Below are 15,264 nucleotides of genomic sequence, written 5' to 3' on the forward strand. Positions count from 1 at the left end.
ATGGGCGCCTTTGCGTTTTGCCTATGTCAAAAACCAATTTTCAAGCTGTGCTCCTTCACTGTGCCGCGTTCGCCGATGCTCGTCGCGATGTGCTCGCGCCCTATAGAACGCAAGGCATACTACCAGACTCCATCAAGATGCTATTGTGTCCGCAGGGCAGTGCGCGCACTCGTGAGCGAACTTTGGTGAGCCTCTGTCCATTCCTCGAACACACGGGCTTGACGTCCCGTCTGTTCTCCGTCAGGCAGTTGGACACAATGACCGAACGCTCCGCAAGTTCTACCTTGAACGATTATTAACTGGACGCCCCACTTCAGTTGTAACCATCACAGTGCTGTGCGCGAGTGTGATTTAATTCCTCTAAAATGAACTAATCACGCGCACAACCTGGACACCTTTCTTATTGTGTAAATAGTTTGTACATATTACTTCTCCCCCTATCCTCTCTTCCTATCCCCTCACCTCTTTCATTTCATTTCTCCATTCTGCATGCTATCCTTTATTTCCGCTGCCCCAGCTCAGGTGCTTCAGTATCGATGGCAGATGCCGGGGCTAGCAAAAATCTTTGCCTTCCTTTTTACTATTATTTTTAATAAAACCACTACCACCACCAAGCTTTTCTACTTTTTCCAAGGGAACGCTTTCATAATCATCATCATGACCAGCACATCCTTCCACTGGCTGCTCGAGCAGCTCGTTCGTCAGCACGCGCGGCCGTATGCGTCTCGAGTGTTCGATTCAGGAATGGGCAGAATCCTTCTGGGTGCTTCCGGAAGAAATAAGGCTACCTCTGCCAGGTGAGAATACTTCTCGTTCATAGCTGTAGTTCCTTCGTCACATATGTTACCGGTGCGGAACTGGTTTTGAGCAGCATACCTTTATTGCATTGTGCAGCCTTAAGTTATGCTAAGGCATTCGAGCCCACGTCTCTGAATCCAGACCTCGCGGTTGCGACGGTGGCTTTATTTCCGCAAAAAGAAAGGTGAACTATAAGGGTAAGATTTTCACAAGCCATTATGGTCTGTTTTAGAGCTTAGGTTCTAACGCAAGACCCACCGAGGAAATGCTTTAAGCAATCCACTTCGAGTCGCTTTAGACGGCGCTGCTCGTCAGACGGATATGGCATCCGTTCGCTTAGAACGCATTTCGTCGCCACGATTTCTTCTTTTGCCACACTTCACCAGGCATGAGCATGCACCGGGACGAAGCTGGTCGCAGCCAGCGTATCCTGAGAAAGCAGGTGCTCCGTCCGCTCTCCTCCGCCGATGCCAGCAACGGCAATGGAGATGGCATTAACGCTGTCTGGCACCACGGCATCTTCGGATTGAACGAAAGTCCCAGAGACGCGCTGCCCACGTCACTCGCCACAGTGGATCCTCCTTGCAGCCACGGCCAGCACGAAGGCATGAACGCCAAGCTGCTTTCTCCAAGTTTGCAGTTAAGCGCTGCTGACACCACGGCGCAGGTATGTGATGAAGACCTTTGAAGCCTGCTGCTTGCATGATTTGATTGCCGAAGCTCATAATATTTACTCCTGACGGCGCAGTTGTGTTCTTTTTTCTATGGACTTAGCCTGAAATACGGGTGTCAATAGAGCTAGGTTATTTGAAATGAGCCTTTCTGCAATGCACTGATGTGGAAGGTTTTAGCAACGCCAAAAGCGACGAGCGATACAATGCAAACATAGTCAACGCATATTTAGTAACAACCGCTTTAGCTCATGCTGCGACATACACACTTCTCTAGGACGTGCGAGTCGCATAAGAAATCTATATTTGTTTTCGTAGTGTATACCCTGATTTCAGGTATTTTAAAACGAAAGCATTAAATGGCCATGTTGACGCCGGATATGTCCGCAGAATGTGTCACCGGAAGTTGGTCCCTTGTGACGTCAAAAGGTATATGACGTCATGATACATTAGAATAATAAATTAGCTGTGGTTTAACTACTGCTGAACCTGATTTGAGAGAGAAAGCTGTGTTGCATCGGGCAACTAGACGCGGCTTGGCGTCTGTTACGTTCAGTGCGTTCCGCACACTAGTTAGGCCGCGCATTCATCCTACAACCGTGGCAGTTAAATTAATAGTTGATCGCGAGAGGATGGTCCTCCAATAAACGCTGCGTCCTACTGCTGCATTGCCGCGTCTCTGCCACAACGTTGTCAGCGCTAATGCATGCCGCCCACACATCGATCTCTCTCCACTGCACCAAGGTCATAGCTTGATTGAGGTGTCCACTGACCCAGAGAGCCGGTTTTGCCCTATTCATTTCTTCAGAATCACGATAGAATGTCGTACCCGTCGAGGTGGCTCATTGGTTAGGGCGCTCGGCTACTGATCCGGAGTTCCCGGATTCGAACTCGACCGCGGCGGCAGCGTTTCGGTGGAGGCGAAACGCTAAGGCGCCCATGTGCTGTGCGATGTCAGTGCATGTAAATGATTCCCTGGTGGTCGAAATTGCTCCGGATCCTTCCACTACCGTACATATTTCTTCCTTTCTTCTTTCACTCTCTCCTTTATCTCTTCCCTTGCGGCGCGGTTCAGGTGTCCAACGATATACGAGACAGATACTGCGCCATTTCCTTTCCCCCAAAACCAATTTTTAATGTTGTCAACGCCAATGAACAAAATGAACCCCGATGGCACCCGCCACCGTGGCTCAGTGGCAAGAGCGCTCGGCTACTGATCCGGAGTACCCGGGTTCGAGCCTGACCACGGCGCCCGCGTTACGATGGAGGCCAAACGCAAAGGCGCCCGTGTACAGTGCGATGTCAGTGCACGTTAAAGATCCTCAGGTGGTCGAAGTTATTCCGGAGCCTTCCACGACCTTTTTTTTTCCTTTTTTCTCTGAGTCCCTCCGTTACCACTTCCCTTACGACGCGGTTCTGGTATCCACCGAGATGTGAGAGATACTGCGCCATTTGGTTCCAAAAAAAAAAGCAATTTTGCAACCCCGATGGCCTATAGCTTGTGGCGCGTTTCTGCGGCAACGCCAACGCATGCAGCGCTCAGATGTCGCTACCGCCACGTAGCTTAAAACGCAGCTGAGGTATCCGATTTCCAATAGAGCCATTTATACACCTTTTGTTTGCTTTCGTAGCTCCCGCTCTTATCGGTTTCGGCGCAACTTCACACGCCACACGCTGAAGGTCGCTAATGGTTAAATGTGCGTGGTCGGCGAAACTCGCGGAACGTGCTTTAGTAAAGCTTTCACTTTAAATTTAAAAAGAATTGGTTGCAGGTCGGAATCGAAACCTGGCCACTGGTGCGAGATGACGTGACAGGAGGACCGAAAATTTACAGTGCGATGACGTCACACCCGAGCTGAGCCACAATCGCTGCCATGTGCTGGCAGGAGAGATTAGTAATGTTAGAAACAGACGCGCGGCGCAAAAACTGCGTCCACCGAAGAGACGACGCTAGTTTGAGCAACAGATATTGCATTTGCAGACGAGATTCTATACCCGCCGCGGTGGCTCAGTGATTAGGGCGCTCGACTACTGAGCCGGAGTACCCGGGTTCAAACCCGACCGCGGCAGGTGCGTTGGAGGAAAACGCTAAGGCGCCCGTGTGCTGTGCGATGTCAGTGCGCGTGAAAGATCCCCAGGTGGTCGAAATTATTCCGCAACCCTCCACTACGGCGCCTCTCCCTTTCTTTTTTCACTCCCTCCTTTATCCGCCGCCGCGGTGGCTGAGTGGTTACGGCGCTCGGCTGCCGGCCCGATAGACGCGGGTTCGATCCCGGCCGCGGCGGTCGAATTTCGATGGAGGCGAAATTCTAGAGGCCCGTGTACTGTGCGATGTCAGTGCACGTTAAAGAACCCCAGGTGGTCGAAATTTCCGGAGCCCTTCACTACGGCGTCTCTCATAGCCTGAGTCGCTTTGGGACGTTAAACCCCCATAAACCAACCAACCCTCCTTTATCCCTTCCCTTACGGCGCGGTTCAGGTGTCCAACGATATATGAGACAGATACTTCGCCATTTCCATTCCCCCAAAACCAATTATTATTATTATTAGACGAAATTCTAGTGATGTGATCACTGGTTGATAGAATTTTAGTGCCAGTATTCCCTAGTATGTTCAGCAAAATTCTGAGCCACTGTTCGTCGTACAGCATTGCGGGTGGTGTCATAGCATTTATCTTTGTACATAGCTTACATTATTTACTCAAGTTAGAGGGCAGCTTGCGACAGGCGTTCGGACCAGTGACATATGCACCTTCAATTGCATGCTTTCTGAAACTACATTGCCCCTGAATGTGTGTTTGAGGTGTCCACCGAGATGTCGAGATGAGAAATTGCAGCCCAGCTTCTGACCCGCCACGGTGGGTCAGTGGTTAAGGGGATCGTACACTGAGCCGGAGCACCCGGGTTCGAACCAAACCGCGACTGCCGTATTTCGATGGAGGCGAACCGCAAAAGGCGCCCGTGTGCTGTGCGATGTCAGTACACGTTAAAGATCCCCAGGTGGCCGAAAAAAATTGCCGTTGGCATAGCTCTGTTAAACAAGGATATACGGAGCGAAAGCGCGGCGACTTCTGAATCGGAACAGTTAATATATGAAACCCGGGCAGTCATTAGATGCGCCTTTATTCATGATAAAACTCAGCCGTCATGGCGGAGTCCTAGCGTCTCCGCCTCAAACTCCAAAGGCCCTGGCTCGATTCCCAGCCTCGACTCAAGCTCTTTTTTATGCAGTGAGTGTGCGGAGGTTTCTGTGGCTCTCATAGATAGCACCACCAAATACGTCGGTTAGTGGTTAAGCGCGCAAGATCGGGTAAGGGAAAAGACGGGTAAGGGCGGCTCCGCGGCGAAGCGCGCGGTGTGACGTCATGCCAGATGGCGCGGCGAGCGCGGAGCGTCCGCCAGCTGCAGCCGCTGCTAGTCAACGGCTCTGTGCCTCATCCTCAGGCCAATGTAGCTCTCAGTACAATATTCCGGAGACCTCCACTACAGCACGCCTTTCTATCTTTTTCTTTCACTCCTTTATTCTTCCCTTGCGGCGCGGTTCGAGTGTCGATCAATATAAGCGAGACAGTTACTGCATCATTTGCTTTCCTAAAAAATCCAATTTTTCCGGTTAGCTTGCGACTGAGATTCGCACCGACGAAATATGAAAAAACGAAAATAAAAGTTTTTAAGGAAAGGAAAGGACGCCTGTCTCACATATCTCGATGGACACCCAAACCAGGCCGTAAGGGAGAAAAATTGAAATGAAAATAAGTTTTAGGGAATGGAAATGATGCCTGTCTCGCAATTCTCGCTGGACACCTATACCGCGCCCACCGTAAGAAAAGGAAAATCGCTTCCCTTACGGCGCGGTTCAGGTGTCCACAAAGATGCGTCATTTTTCGCTCACGCCGGTGACAATGGCTTTTCTGCGACACGAGCTTCTTAACGCTGTCAAGTTAAAAAAAACACCAGCTTTGTCTTTAAACATGGGACGCGACAGCGTGTTGCAGCGCGTTGCATAGATGTGTCGTAGTGGAGAAGATTGATAGTGGTAGTAGTGGTTTTATTAAAAACAATAGCAAAATGGAAGGAAAAGATTTTTGCTAGCCCCGGCAGCTGCCATCGATACTAAAGCACCTGAGCTGGGGCAGCAGAAATAAAGGATAGCTGGCAGAATGGAGAAATGAAATAAAAAAGGTGAGGGGACAGGAAGAGAGGATAGGGGGAGAAGTAATATGTACAAACTATTTACACAATAAGAAATGTGTCCAGGTTGTGCGCGTGATTAATTCATTTTAGAGGAATTAAATCACACTTGCGCACAGCACTGTGTTGGTTACAACTGGAGTGGGGCGTCCAGTTATTAATCGTTCAAGGTAGAATTCGCGGAGCGTTCGGTTACTGCGTGTTCACCTGACGGAGAACAGACGGGACGTCAAGCCCGTGTGTTCGAGGAATGCACAGAGGCACACCAAAGTTCGATCACGATTGCGCGCACTGCCCTGCGGCCACAATAGCGTCTTGATGAAGTCTGGTAGTATGCCCTGCGCCCTATAGGCCGCGAGCATATCGCGACGAGCATCGGCGAACGCGGCACAGTGAAGGAGCAGGTGTTATAGTGTTTCCACTGCACCGCATCCGTCACACACATCACTCGTCGCGATTCCGTGACGCACCCGTCGTTCCCCGGGCCACACGCAGCCAATGCGCGCGCGGAGGATCATTGCACGTTGTGACCGTATAAGTGCGCGACAGCCGGTGACACCGTCGATGCGCTCACCTCCCGCAATGCGTGGGTCGGGGAGCTGCTTTCAGAGATGGTCATGGATGGCCGCACGCACGTCCTCCAGCGCAAGGGGCAGATCGCTGGCAGGTAGTTGGTGTGCAGCGGTCGCGAGGTCGTCAGCTTCTTCGCTGCCTGCGATGCCACAGTGACCGGGCACCCACTGTGCACGCACGGCACAACCTCTCTGCGCGAGGCGCTCGATGCGCAAGCGAATTTCCCGCACTAGTGGGGTACCGCGGTCGTTAGATTGCAGGCGGCTGAGGGCGGCGCGGGAGTCGCACAGCAGAGCATTCCTGGGCGGCGGAGGGCCGAGGGTGAGCAGCAGGTCCAGCCCGAGCCGGATCCCCATCAACTCCGCCGTGGTGGAGGAGCCCAGGAATTCTGCGTGTTGCTGGTTGTGCAGTCGATTGAAAATTAGGTTTTAGGTATAGGATATGGCCCAGATCTCGGCAGACACCTGAACTGCGCCGTAAGGGAAAGGATAAAGGCGGAACTGAGAGAAGAAAGTGGTGCCGTTGTGGAGGGGTCAAGAATAATTTAAGCCACCTAGGGATCTTTAACGTGCACTGATATTGCACAGCACACGGGCGCCTTTGCGTTTCGCCTCCATCGTTTCGCCGCGGTCGGATTCAAACCAGGGTACACCGGCTCAGTAACGAGCGCCCTAACCGCTGAGCCACCGCGGCGGGTAGGTGCGTGGCGGCATCTCACCTTTTCATGACGAAGATACGTGTCTGCAGTGTGAATCTAGGTTATAAACTGTGGTACAGATTAGGCGGAAACGTTGTTGAGCAACAACTACCCGATTTTAATGTATGCAGGCGATATTGTACTGTTATCAGATAGCCAGGAAGATTTGCAAACTCTGCTTATTTGATGTGGAGACGAAGGAGACACTTTAGGCTTCAGTTTAAGCGCAACTAAGTCAGGTGTGATGATTGTCAACGATAGAACTGATTATGTGCTTACAATACAATGCCATGAAATACCCCGAGTTGCCCAATACAAATATTTCGATGAATAGGTACATGAAGGGCAGATGTACACGGAAAAGCACGAACAGACTTGTAGCAAAAGGGCGAAGATTTTCCGGGATAGTGAAACATAGGGCATTATGAGGGTAAAACACACATGAAGTACTGAGAGGTATTTGGAAAGGAATAATGGTGCATGGGCTTACTTTCGGGATTGCGGTTCTGTGCTTAAGGGCCGAAGTTCAGTCTTGATTAGAAGTAAATCAGAGAGCTGTTGGAACATTAGCACTAGGTGCTTACTGGAAAATAAGTGAGGCAGTACATGGGGTTATGGGCTGGGCATCATTCGAAGCACGGGAAGCTCAGAGTAAAATACTATATCAAGAAGGCCTCAAGGAATTGGACGATATTAGGTGGGCAGCTAAGGTATTTAAATGCGTAAACAGAAAGAGCTTTGACTCACAATGGCGGAAAAGAACTAGGAAACTAACCAGTAAGTACGCCGGACACGAGGATGGAGAAAGAAAAGGCATTAAACGACAGGTTAAAAACGCGGAAGGGAAAAATTGGATGAATTCAATGAAACAGAAGCATAGTGTAGAGCAAAATCGATATTGGAAAAGGCAGATCAGGAAGAGTGGGGGTCTCCGGAATATTTCGACCACCTTGGGATCTTTAACATGTGTGTACATTTCTTGATGGACAGCCAAGGTGCGCTGTAAGGGAACGAAAGTTTCCGACGCGCGGTGCCTACAGTTACAACTACGTGTTCCGCTAAACAGGTTTGAAACTGCTTCGCAAGAGTTGGACGTCATTCGAAGCCCTGGTGTGAAGTGCAAACCGCATAATGTATGATAACAGCGCCTGCAAACAATGCGAAGCACGCTCCTTCTCCCCGCGTGTTTCTAGGTAAACATTAAGGTTGCGTTTTCGTGCCGTTGTACGCGAAAAACCCCAGGTTAAAAATTGAATGTAATCAGCATAGCTTCGCTGTCCAACCGCCTTCACGGCTTGGATTGGAGCCACATTTTTCTTCAAACTTGTGAGCTGCGAGGTGTGCATAAGACATGAGGTGATCGTTGGCAGACATGACACCTATGCATCCTCGCCACTTTTCGCGCATCCTGTAGACTGTTCTCTCCTATAATGTAATGAATGCCACTTCCGACATGTTTCGCTTAATTTCTTCAGAAGGAGCAAGAAGTCATCGGTAATGCACTGGACACACGGCGAGGAGGTGGCGCGGCGCTGCAACTGGGAAGAAAATTAAGAACCGGATCCCAGGACACGGTGACTTCCATCCAACTAGAAGCGGACGCTCTGAGCAAGGAATCCACTAACAGCTGCAAGGGCGCCATGGAGGGAAACAGCATTAAGCACATCGGTGAGCCGCAGATAGATCACCTCTTTGACAAACACAACGTGTATTTTGTTGTATGGCCGTAGGTATGGCCATAGGTGAAGCAAACATAAATATTGTACTTCAATAAAATAATACAAATAAAAATGTCCTTTGTTATGGGTACATACGGCGAGTGCATTAATACTGTACGTTTCTCGTAATAGTGTGCTCAGTGACACTGCTGGTTTCAGATAAAAAAATGGCGGTGGTTTAGCTTTGGTTAAACCGGGAACGACGCGATAGCCACAGCTGGCCGAACGGAACTTGGTCACGTGGCCAACCACGTGACGAACCACTTGATCAGCCACGGCGTCGCGCCGCCGGCAGCTGCTGCGCACCACTTGGCCAACCATGTGACAGCGTGGTGGCGCCGCCACAGGGCGGCAGCGCCGCCACGCTGAAGGCTCGAAATGCTACCCTAATGTAAACATCGCAACAAAACAGTGCCTTTGTCGTGAAGCCATAGTTGCACTGTGAAAATTGAAAATAAAGGCTTAACACCAACCACTGAAGCAATGTTCTTCACGTTTCGGTCTCATCACGGGAACTTTCCTAGCAATCTCTTGAGACGGCGAAATTTCTGTCAAACCCTCGACTTCAACTACTGTCCAACTCCGCGCAGAGCACGAATCGTCCTCACTAATTGGACCTGTTTTATTACCTCAGCTTGCGCTCATGTTGCGCATTAATTGAATTTATTGGCGGTCGTAAGCCGACAGGAAGGAGTAGAGGCGGTTCATTAAACCCTATGAGAGGCCTTTGTTTAACGAGCTAAACATTTTACTCCTACGGCTAGCATCGCGCATACTTTAACTGATACAAACAATCGCACCGACTTTTGCAGCCACCCGCTCTCTCGAGTCGGCGAAGGTGATCATCCGTGGCCCTCGTTCGCTGCTCGTAGGCGCCGTGTCCAGCAGGCGAAGGCGGACGTGCTACGGGAGCCGCCTTGCGAAACTCTGCACGGCGCAGCAGGCGCCCAGCAGCCTAGCCGGTCGCTCTGTGCCAATACGTGCAGGATTCGTTCTCCTCCGAGGATACCTCGTGGCGGGAACCGGTGCTGGTAAGAAAACGCGAGTCTGGCGAACTAGGCCAGATGTGTCGAATGGGCAAAAATACACGCAGCTAAGAGTCGTGAGATTCCAGAGCCATTTCTCGCAGCAGCTACGTCCAGTGGTGTAGCTGCACAAGAAATCCGGCCTTTGAATTGGCGTGTATAAGCAGGACAGCGCATTCATCATGGGTGGATTTCTGTAATTGAACTGAACCATTTCGTGCCGGGTTTCACTAAAAAATCAACGAGACCCCAACAGCTTATGTCAGACGCCGAGGCAGAACCATGGGCCATTTCTGGTTAAGATCGCAGATACATAATTTGCTTGCCGTTTTATGAAGTACGTCCCCAACAATGTTAGCTTGTTGATAAATCTGCCTTTCTTGAACAGTCTAATAACACGTGCTCAGAATAGGGTATCACCGAGGCTCCCTCCCATATTGACCGCCGGTGAAGTGTTAAAAGCTGTCCATTGGTTGCGTTCCAGACAATTATTATTACTCCCGCCTCCCTCTGCCTCTGGCGTCCGGAGCTTGCCTGAGCCCGAAGCTGCAAGAAGCCGGGTCAGTTGTGGGATGGGGGAGAGGGGAAGAGGCGTCAATATTCTCCTCGTGAAACTTCCTTCTTTTTACTGCAATTCTTTGAACTATAGCATCTAAGGGAAATTGCTCAGTTGTTCACGGTCACCAGCACATGCATGATCATAGCTTGCGAGACGGTGCAACTGAAACTATACGTTCGGAATGTGGACTCTCATCCACGCTGCTTATATAGTGGAATGAACCTTGTTCTGTACACATTCACATATCCAATACATGTGAAGTGAAACGCAAAGTAAAAGAGATAAAATAAGCTACTGATGCAATGGGTTCCACAGCTGATCCAATGGCTCTCCCCTGGCCTGATTTACCGCGTATCTGAGATTAAATGCTTGGGAAATAGTTCTTTTGCCTGACTTTGAGTAAAACGGAACACCTTCTGCTAAAACGCTCTCTCATCAAAGCTGCCTTTCCGTCATAAACATTTATCATCATGATGAGGACTCCTGCCGAGAAAGTGTCAGTAGAATGCGTGGGTGACAAAAAGGAATGGTGGAGCATGACTTATATATGTACGCCTTTTCACTGTGGTGGGAATGTTGTAAGACTCTTGTAGGAATTCAGCCACTGCCAGAAAACATCAGATGTTGATAGAGGCTTGCTTTTAATGCTGCCATCTTTATAATACAGTGTGCATATTTCACACATCTGAATGTTACCCGGTTTCGAATATAGACAGGTTACACAGTTACAGGGTGAAGTGTTAACATGGAATTGGGCAAATAGTAATCGTACTAGTGAAACATGAGAGCACAGTCTACTGCGATTTAACTTCTAGAAGTAGCGCACACACACGAGGAGAGATAGCCATCCAAAATCATCCGTTGATGTGTTAGACATGATACCATTACCAGCCCAATTAGGCCCACTGCAGGACAAAAGCTTCGCCTATATCTTTCAATTAACCCATTCCTGTGCCAGCTGCAGCCATTCTGTCCCCGAAAACGTCTGTCTCATCCGCCCACCTTACTTCCTGCCACACCCTGCTACGATTGCTTTCCGTTGGAATCCACTCCGTTACCCTTAAGGACCATCAGTTACCCTGCCTTCGCATTAAATGCCCTGCCCAAGCCCATTTCTTCCTCTTGGTTTCGACTAGGATGTAATTAAACCGCGTTTGCTCCCTCACCCACTCTGCCCTCTTCCTGTCTCTTAAAGTTACACCTATCCTTTTTCTTTCCATAGTTCGCTGCGTTGAACCTTTTTCGTTACTCTCGACATTTCCGACCCATTTGTGAGTACCGGTAAGATACAGCGTTATGGGCTATTGGTTAACAGCCATTCATGATCCGAGAGCTAGAACCTGCCAAATGCGTTTCATCCCATTCTTCTAGTTATTTTACTCTCATTGTTAGGATCTGCAGTCACGACCTGCCTACGTAGATGCATTCCCTTACCGGAGGGGGGGGGGGGGGGGGCATTGAGGTTTGTTTAAGATCATTACCCATAAGACTTAACTTTAGCTACTTATTACATATATTCAATGATGATGTTGCATTTCAGTGGAACAATGGAGGCTTTAGGAAAAAAGGGCAATGACACAAGGTATTTTTCCTTGCACGAGGTGGGGCAAAGACCTCTTTTTCAAGCAATTCGCAACAAAGGAGCTGAGCAGGAGGCCAAGGGAATGCTTCACCAATTATATCACCAGAAGCTACACGGTGGTATCGGGGCATCGAACCCTGCACCGCACGCATGTGAAGCGGATGCTCAAATCACGAGGCCATTGTTCTGCTTTTTAGCTTACAATTGGACACGTTTACAACCATGGGATCTGTGCACTGTCACTTGTGCAGCTTCGTGCCATTGTATGCAACTTGCATGGGCCAGTATCAAAACATCAGGACCAGAGAGATCATTCAAGTAGATTTGATTGCCAAAAGAACAGCTCAATTCTTTAGATTACCTTGAGTGTCACTGACACATAACTAATTTACATTTATTTGGGCGGACATCGTAGGTCAGAATTTTAATGTATGACATAATGTAGAAATGTTTGTAATACATTGTGGACGGCACTTACATTGAACACTGGAGCGCCTCGTATAGCGACTAACCCTGCGCCAACTCGGGTGTGTCGCATAGACAGTGTGAGAGGGCCCAGACAACGTTGCCGTGCGACAGGTGCGTTGCTAAACCCACAGAACCAGGACTACAAATCTTCCCCGCGAGGTCTGCTCCACCCTGTACATCGCTCTGTGTCATTGACGGAATATAGAGAAGCCAGGGGTAGGGTCGGCACTAGTTGCGTCTCGGTTTGGCGGCCCTTGTTCGTGGCCCAAATGGTGGCTTGAACAGCACTGACAGTTCGCCCATGCTACGCAGGTACCAGCACCTCCAGGCTGACTGCGCAAATGTCCACTCCGAGGCGCGACCGCTAAAGCAGCTGTGGTCAAGATAAAGGGTCGCCTGGAGGACCTTCAGAACCGGAGCTGCGGCTTTTCTGTCGCATTCTTGCTGTAGGCCGTCGGATAGCGGGACCCTCACCACCCGGCGTCCCGTCTAAGAAACGAGGCCGTTTTTTCGCCGACATGCTATTAACGGAGGGCTGTCGGAAAAGATCAGGCCTTGATAGCGGCCCACTATTAATGCTTGTCGTCTTTCGTAATAGTGTGTATGTTTGATGTCGATTATTACTGGAATAAATCACGTGCGGAAACGAAGAAACGATGTTGGGTGTGAAAAAGAAGACAAGCCGAAGCGGGGACTCGTACCACCGAACTTTCTTTTCCAAGAGCAGTAAGTATAAGCTTTGAGTGTTGCTTTCCTAATTTCCTTCTGTCGCGTCTATGGCGCATCTGCCATGTGTGCACTACTGTCTGAATCGCAGGATAAAAATTAGTGGGCATCACATGCACTACGACGAAAATTATGGTGATGTGAGCAAGAGAAGTGAACCGCATGGAGGCGTTCCACTCTCTGATTCCTTAAGTAGTTACCACAAATGATGTTGATAATGGAGTTGATAAAGCGCCCTTCTCCGGACCAGTGGGAGGCCGTGCTCTGCAGCTCGAACCCCAAGATTAAAGTACGGGCAATCGAGTGGGCCAATGAGGTCGCCGCCAGCCATGGGCTACAGGCCATCTAGTATGTGTGTCCGGCAGCCTGCTCTCGACGCAATAAATGTTTAACAATCCAATCCAATGCAGAATTTTCCTTTCATAGGGTAAATTAGGGCATCCAAATTCTGGAAATATTGTCAAAATTGTTCTCAAGGTGGCGACCTTTTTTTAGATTAACTAATAATCTATTTCGTCAATTACATACCACATAAACTGCATAAAGAACCAAACGATGTTTTGGCGAATAATTTTGCTGAATAGATGGAATGAAATGAATGAATGAATGAATGAATGAATGAATGAATGAATGAATGAATGAATGAAATGAAATGAATGAATGAATGAATGAATGAATGAATGAATGAATGAATGAATGAAATGAAATGGATGAATGAATGAATGAAATGAAATGGATGAATGAATGAAATGAAATGAAATGGATGAATGAATGAAATGAAATGAAATGGATGAATGAATGAAATGAAATGGATGGATGAATGAATGAAATGAAATGGATTGGATGAATGAAATGAAATGGATTGGATGGATGAATGAAATGAAATGAATTGGATGGATGAATGAAATGGATTGGATGGATGGATGAAATGGATTGGATTGGATGGATGGATGGATGGATGGATGGATGGATGGATGGATGGATGGATGGATGGATGGATGGATGGATGGATGGATGGATGGATGGATGGATGGATGGATGGATGGATGGATGGATGGTAAAGGGAGGGGGAAGTTACCATGCGCGTACAACACTTGTTCCCAGATGTGTACATAACTGGGTAAGGGGATGATACCCGTTACCACAACCAACCCAGGGCAAACTTGCCGAGTATTGACTAGTATTGCATGATTGGGAGCACCACTTTGTTAGAATGTACAGAAATAAAGTGGGTCGACCAGCGCCGCAAGAACAGCGCTTCGCCGCCCACTGTTAGTTCTTCCTCTAGAAATTGGTTTAAAATGAGGCGCACCCTCCTCAAGAGCAGAAACATGGCGCGTTACCGTCTTCTGCGCACTTCGGCCAAGCCTCGCTGCTTCCAAAGCGCGTAAAAAACCACTGCTACCACAAGGTGCTCAAAGGATGAGCGCCTTCGCGAGTTGCGCTGACGCGGGCGCACCCTAAACATCCTGTAGATCAGGAGCCACAAAGTACGCGCTACGACGCAGTCTTCCAGGGCGTGCCGCTGTGTCTCAACAGCGCCGCGGTTGGTACAGCGCGCGTTTGGCACGATGCCCCATCTTTCGAGACGCTCTCTCGTCGGCAGTGCTTGCCGACGGCGACGCCATTCGAAGTCTTGTAATTCTTTTGGCAACAGGCTCGATGCAAAGGCCTGCCATTTTCTAGGAGAAGTTTTTTTCTGCCTGATCAATACTGAAATCCAAAACAGGAACCGCCGCACTAACGCGTGCCACTGGTGTTTCGCGTATATCCGTGTCCGGGAACTGGCTTAGCCAGAACCGGAAAAAGTCAGTTGCCACTTTGTAAATGGGCATAGGTTGCTCTGCTTGTGGCCCCGTGTGTCGCTGCGTTAGGAACAGTTGACTCCCAGTACCCAACCAATACAGGACTAGTGATCGACCTCTGTACATTTGGGCCGCTAGTAGGTCGAGAACTGCTTTGGTGGCGAAAGCTCGCGCTGTTGCCTGCCAGGAGGGCAGGTTCAAACCTCCTCTATCGCGTTCCGCGGCCAACATTTGACGGGACACTGGGGCCGGCTTTCCGTTCCACGGGACTTGTCCTGCGAGCGAGTTCAGCTTCCCTGCCACGCGACGCGGCAGTGGAGCAACACGCGCAACGAAGCAAGCGTACGCAGCTGCGCACGTACGGAAGAAAAGTGCCTTGGCGTTCAAAGTTAGTTCTAGGTGTGCAATCGAGTCTATGGCCCGTCGAGCTCGAGTGATAGCGTCGTCCCACG

The 15,264-nt window shown here is 49.4% G+C and overlaps 1 protein-coding gene across 1 annotated transcript; it reads left to right on the plus strand.

The window, feature by feature from the left end:
• Positions 1-1,103: 1,103 nt before the first annotated feature.
• Positions 1,104-9,606, plus strand: LOC144124211 (uncharacterized). Its single transcript, XM_077656859.1, has 4 exons — positions 1,104-1,465; positions 8,405-8,597; positions 9,460-9,558; positions 9,602-9,606. Exons 1-4 carry the CDS (start codon positions 1,187-1,189, stop codon positions 9,604-9,606), a joined length of 576 nt encoding a protein of 191 aa, XP_077512985.1. The 5' UTR covers positions 1,104-1,186.
• Positions 9,607-15,264: the final 5,658 nt, after the last annotated feature.

The sequence above is a fragment of the Amblyomma americanum genome, chromosome 3, assembly GCF_052857255.1.
Source record: "Amblyomma americanum isolate KBUSLIRL-KWMA chromosome 3, ASM5285725v1, whole genome shotgun sequence".
NCBI classification, from domain to species: Eukaryota; Metazoa; Arthropoda; class Arachnida; order Ixodida; family Ixodidae; genus Amblyomma; species Amblyomma americanum.